Consider the following 6,520-nt stretch of genomic DNA (forward strand, 5'->3'; position numbering starts at 1 on the left):
TGCAGGTTGATTGTTGAACTCCTACACTTGGCATATTTGAGAATCTGGGATATTTTTAATTCAAACTCTGAATCAGGTTCTACCGTTATTTGCTTTTATGTCCTCTAGAAAATTTGAGTTTGGATATTCTAAAAGAAAACGACATAAAAAGGTTGATTAAATCTCAAGAATGAGCCCTTGATAAATTTTTTAGTGGCAGTAAACAAAAACATAATAATGATATAGTTCCCGAAGAAGAGTTTGATAAGAATGATATCGACGATAATACAATTGAAAAACATCATTGTTTGGTGAATGAAGAGATATCTATCGAGGATGATGTGATGAATGAAAGAAATATCAATGAAAAGATTAGTGAATCATTCTCCTTTGATATTACTGATCCAACGAATTGGAAAAATATAAATCAGAATTTAAGAGATTTAATCGTAATAAAAGGTCCAGTAAGAGATAATGATGTAGTTTTTCCAAAAGATATAGCTAATCGACACTTCTCCTCTGTTCATTACACTTGACGATTACCCAATGGAGAGAATCATGATAGAAAGTGGTTGATATATTCAAAAAGTCTGTTCAAAATATTTTGTTTTTGTTGTAAGCTATTCAAGAATGATGGGGTTCAAACTCAATTGGCACATGATGGTGTGAATGACTGGAAAAATATTGGTGAAAAACTTAGAACACATGAAGTGGGTTATGACCATATCACTAACATGAGTAGATGGATCGAAATGGAAATAAGATTTCAAAAGAAACAAACAATTGATAAAAATGAGCAGGAATAAATCAAGGATAGAGAACATTGGAGACAAGTATTATTGAGAATAATATTCGTGGTTAGAACTCTTGCAGAGAATAATTTAGCGTTTCGTGGAGATGATGAGAAGATATACCAAGAAAATAATGGTATGTTCTTAAGCTTAATCCAAATGATTGCTAAGTTTGATCCTGTAATGCAAAAGCACATTCCTCGAATTCAAAATAAATAAATTCATTATCATTATCTTGGACACAAAATTCAGCATGAGTTGATACTTATGCTAGCGGGTGAGATCAAGAAAATGATCATTGAGAAACTCAAAGAATCCAAGTACTTTTCTGTGATACTTGATTGCACTCCAGATTTGAGTCACGAAAAACAAATGTCTATAGTATTGAGGTGTGTTAATATTTCAGCAAGTCCAGTGAAGGTAGAAGAATTCTTTTTACGATTTTTATTGGTGGATGATACATTTGGAAATGGACTTTTTGATGAATTAGTGAATGCGTTGAATAATCTAGAACTTGATATTGATAACATAAGACGTCAAGGATATGATAACGGTGCTAACATGAAATGAAAACATAAAGGGGTACAGAATAGACTACTACAAGTAAATCCTAAAGCATTTTACACTCCTTGTGGGTGTCATAGTCTCAATCTTGCATTTTGTGATATGGTTACTTGTTGTACAAAAGCTAAATCTTTCATTGGAGTGGTGCAACGTATATATACTCTATTTTCATCATCTACTAAAAGATGGAAATTTTTTAAAGATAATGTAAATGGCTTTACTCTTAATCCTTTGTCTCAAATACGTTGGGAAAGTCATGTTGAAAGTGTTAGAGCAATAAGATTTCAAGCTCCAGAAATAAGAAATGCTCTACTTGAATTGACAAGAGTTGTGATCCTAAGACAAAAAGTGAGGCAGAGTGTTTGGCAACATATGAAATGAAAAATTTTGAATTCTTACTTGGAATGGTAATTTGGTATGAAGTGTTAAATAATGTTAATAGAGTAAGCAAACATTTGCAAACAGATGACATCCATATTGACGTTGCTATAAACCATTTAAAAGAGCTCATTTCATTTTTCAAAAGCTATAGAGAAACTAGGTTTGAATCGACCGTGATTGATACTAAAGAGATTGCAAGTGAATTAGACATTGAACCGATATTTTGTGAAAAAAGAGTTATACATTGAAAGAAGCAGTTTGATGAGATTTCTTGTGAAGAGATGACAGAAATAGTTGAAGAATTTTTCAGGGTCAATTATTTCTTATATATAGTAGATCAAGCTCTATCATCGCTTCAAAATAGATTTGAACAATTTCAGGAATATGATGATATTTTTGAATTTTTTTTTGATTTGGAAAAGCTTAAATCTTGATGATGCTAAAATGAAGCATAAGACAGTATCCGATATCAATGGAATGTAATTATTTTCTGAGTTGAAAGTTTTAAGGGAAGCAATACTACACAAAAGAATGGAGCAGCTAATGTGTTAGATTACATCAAGAGAATGAATTGTTGTTTTGTAAATGCTTGGGTTGCTTACATGATATTATTGACTATCCCAGTCACTGTTGTCTCTGCTGAAAGAAGTTTTTCAAAGTTAAAATTGATTAAGTCCTATCTTCGATTAACCATGTCACAAGAGAGGTTAAATGGATTAGCTATGATTTCTATAAAAAAAAAAAATGTTGAAAAAACTTGATTTGAGTTGTTTGATTACTAATTTTGCATCTCAAAACATGAGAAGACAAAATATGATGTTAGCTTAATCTCTCGGATTGTAAGTGATATTTTACTTAGCAATTCTATCTTTTAGATTGTACAAAGTTTTCATTTAAATATAGATTTTTTTTTATTTTAAATATTGTTATACATGTAGAAAAACAAAGTATGGGGCCTCAAGATTGTCGACTCGCTTAGGACCTCCGAATTGTTAGGGCCGACTCTGAAACGGACCGTAAGTAACAATCTCAAATCCTTTATCCAGGTCACAATTAATGGAAGTGAAAAACTCGTCTTTGCTCATCACATTTACTTAAACCGACGCCATGGTCACAAAAACAAAAAATAAGATTACAAAAATACATAAAAACCTACGAATGTTACCTCCCATATGAGTACAAGGCAAATCAGAGTCACAATGATATCATTGTGTGGCATGAAAAATATAGCTAGAATAATAATTTTTTGAGTAGATGCTGAACCAATTCACCAGTCTCTGAATTAAAGCTAAGTTATGAATGTATTTTATAGGATAAAGATTTAAATGTTCCATCAATCCATCATTGATGTACTAAAATATTCTCATTTATTTTCGTAAAAAAAATGAATTTAAATTAAATAAAGTGGAAAGTTTGGTGAATTTCCCGTTTATTACGTGATTAGAACAATAAAAGTGGTCTTTATTTAATGAAATAATAATTAAAATAAGGTATAAGAAACATGATGCCGCCAGTGTGTTCCCCTTCTTGCATTCTTCAAAAGAGAATAAAATCAAGAAAATCACAATTTTTTTCTCAGAAAAGGAGACAAAAGTTGAATAAATTTTCTTAAAAATTTGGTGAGACGTCTTTGGATTGATGAACTAGTTTCTTTGTAAAGAAAAGAAAAGAAAAAAAAAATTAGATACAGATTTTTCTGAGAATGAACTCGTTCGACCGTGACATGCTGAGTTGTAATATGAATAATCTAATTAAGGGTGAGATTATTTAATTTTGTGTACTTGTGCAGTTATGTAAAGGAGGGATGGCGTCAAATAATTAATTATAATGTACAGTGTTTCAATTACTTTCATTATGAATGATTAGACTGGTGTTAATGAGGCACTGCCAAGTTGCTTTCTTGTTTCTTCAATATTGTATATTATTTTTCATCCAAGTCCTTTTTTTTTCCGTCTCATAATCATTGTTCATCATACAAAGTTAATTTAATTTGGAACCGTAGGCCCATCATTAGCACGGATTTTCTTATCTTAAAACACATTATTATAAATACTTATTCTTTTAATTCATAGGTTGTTGAAAAACCAAGAGATACTAATATTAACCAAGATTCCAAAACCACAATCATAAACTGAAAATAAAATGAAAACGGAGAATTTTTCGGCCGAAGCCCCAGAGGTTCGACGACTACTTCTAACGCCTAATCCCCTATTGAGCATCTATTAAAATGGATAAAACTCGATTGCACTATAAAATCCCAAAAATAGTCAGCAATAATGTTTCAAAATATTATAAAGTAAGAAGCCACAAAGACTTATCTTATAAAGAACACCAAAAAATCGACCACTATTCCACACTAGAACCGGCCAAGATCACAAAGATCTCACAAGCAACTAAACCGCCCTCTCTCACATAACAACTACATGCGCTTCTTTCACAACAAACAACATTTCACCAAGGAACAAAACAAACCAACCACTATTCAACACATGAAGAGGCCGAGATCACTAAAATCTCACAAGAAACTAAGGCGCAAAACTCGAATCCCACAAGTTCCACTCATCCAAAACTAAAATAGAACAATAACCATATGGATTTACAATATTTTTTGATGTTAACAGATTCTTCTTTCAGAAAATACTCCAAGAATTAAGCCCTAATCTCACTAAGTAGAAGAGGCTTTTTCGCAAAGAGAGGCCGAATCTTAGAGAGAAGAGAGAGTCACTTTTTCTTTTGGATAACTTGAGGGTTGGAAGAAAAGTCTCTCACTCATTAAATGTAAAAATCTCCCGAAAGATCTCATGGTTAGGTAGATAGAAGAAACTAGAATCAGATCCAAAGGTCAGGAAATAAACACGCGTCACAATCCAACAGTAGAGCTCCATTAATAAGGTGTTATTCCAGAAACACGTTTTTTTCTTTTTCTAATTTTGGAACACTTTTTCAATAGTTATTTTACATATTCGTTTGAAAAATGCGAACAAAGTTCTATGTTAGTTAAATAAGGGATAGATGATAAGTCATAATGAATTTGAGGATTTCACGTAATAGGTTAATCTTTTAGTGTGAGACTCAGTTTTCTACAAGTGGTATTTGAGCTAGACCTCAAATTTAGTCATGAGAAGCATAGCACATAGCTAGAGTTGCAGCAGAACGAAGGTAGTGGGACCTAAGTTGGACGTAAATTCATGGTTGGCTCTTAAGACAATTGTGCTCATGTAAGACGATGACCCTGATGCAGTGGAAGAGTTGTGTCTTACAGAACATGAAATCATTCGGTTCGAGGAAGAGAGATGGATAGACAATTGCTTGAAGGGACCAAAATGCATGGTAATTTAATTGAAGGAGAGATTGTTAGAAATTGGATCCCTTGTAATAGTAGTTAATATAACATAAATATAACAACAGCTAATAATTGCTTTGTAGAAGTTAAAATCCAAGCACGAGAAAAACAAAGACGTGAGACTTAAAGCATAAAGCTATAGCCAAAATGATTTTGTAGAAAGAAAAAACCAAAAGTCAAAACCCAAAAAATCTTTTATACAATTTGCGTATGATGTTGCATTAATCTATACTAATTTACAGCAAAAAAAGGGCAGTCTGATCAAATCTTGTTTCTTCTCTTTGCTTTATTTTGATTTCTTCTGCACACCTTAAGGTCCTCTCAATGTGGTAACCTCCTCCAATGCTCACTTCCCTCTCCAAATGGCAGCAGTAACTCTCGAAAACACTTACATTCACGTGCAACTTGAATTTCATCAAGAACAAAAATTCAACCTCTAACTTGTTCATTTCCTTTGTTTTTAATCCCCCTACTCGAGCGAAATAAGAATTTCTGTAATTCCTGCACAAAACAAGATAAAACATTTATTAAACTGGGATTTTCTAAGTGCCCATATCGATTATTTGGTGCTTCGTCGTAGAAATTAAACTCCATTGAGCTCGTTTGGAAGTACTCAATAATTACTCCTTGTTTACTTTTTCTTGCTTAAAACTTAAAAATAAGTCAAATTTACATTGTTTTTACTAACAAAAACTCAGTAGAGAAGAAAGAAACTTACAAGTCTTCTATATATTTGGAGGCCAACATTATTGTTGTAATGAGCAACCTATGCACATTCCTAACACCAATTCGAAACTCGGGATAAAACTGGCAAAACCTATCAATATAAACATATGCAACAACATAAACAGATGGTCCAGCTCTAGTGTATCTGAAAATCCTCTCAAGGTAGGATTGAATTGTCATATCTGGTGTCTCATTACAGTCGAAAACTCGGGTTTTAGCAGATCTTGATGACAAAGGAAATCTGCAGTTTTTAGCAATTCTTTCATTCCTAGACAATGTTCTCTCTATGATAGAAGCAAGAACAGAAATGACTAAAGGGATGTTTGAACTTTGTTGGTATGAATATGAGTAGACATCCTGTCTAAATTTTCGTGGAGATATGATAGTTGAAGTTAGGGCCATTTTTTGAAATGAGATTTGGCTTTTTGTATGGAACATAATTAGACATTAAGAGGGATTTATATAGAGATGGAGTAGAATTGGTACAAAGTAAGAGAGAGCGTCATTGTTGAGGAATATAGTTATTAGTAAGAAAGTTAGGCCATTTGGAAGGTTGGTGCGAAGGGATGAGAATATCGAATTATAAGATACTTCCCTCACTGTGAAGGTAAGGTCTAGACACACCTGCCACATTTCTGCTTAAAATAATTGCTGGATCACATAGAATAAGCTTAGGAGTGGAAAGTGGACTAGCTGCTTATCGATCACATCGGCTCCACTATATATATATATATAT

The 6,520-nt window shown here is 32.6% G+C and overlaps 1 protein-coding gene across 1 annotated transcript; it reads right to left on the bottom strand.

Moving 5' to 3' along the window:
- Positions 1-5,195: 5,195 nt before the first annotated feature.
- On the bottom strand, positions 5,196-6,401 carry LOC111411083 (cyclin-U2-1-like). Its single transcript, XM_023041652.1, has 2 exons — positions 5,777-6,401; positions 5,196-5,559 (listed from the first exon to the last, which is right to left on the bottom strand). Exons 1-2 carry the CDS (start codon positions 6,220-6,222, stop codon positions 5,295-5,297), a joined length of 711 nt encoding a protein of 236 aa, XP_022897420.1. The 5' UTR covers positions 6,223-6,401; the 3' UTR covers positions 5,196-5,294.
- Between the last annotated feature and the right edge of the window lie 119 nt (positions 6,402-6,520).

The sequence above is a fragment of the Olea europaea genome, chromosome 15 (assembly GCF_002742605.1).
Source record: "Olea europaea var. sylvestris chromosome 15, O_europaea_v1, whole genome shotgun sequence".
In the NCBI taxonomy this organism is placed as follows: Eukaryota; Viridiplantae; Streptophyta; class Magnoliopsida; order Lamiales; family Oleaceae; genus Olea; species Olea europaea.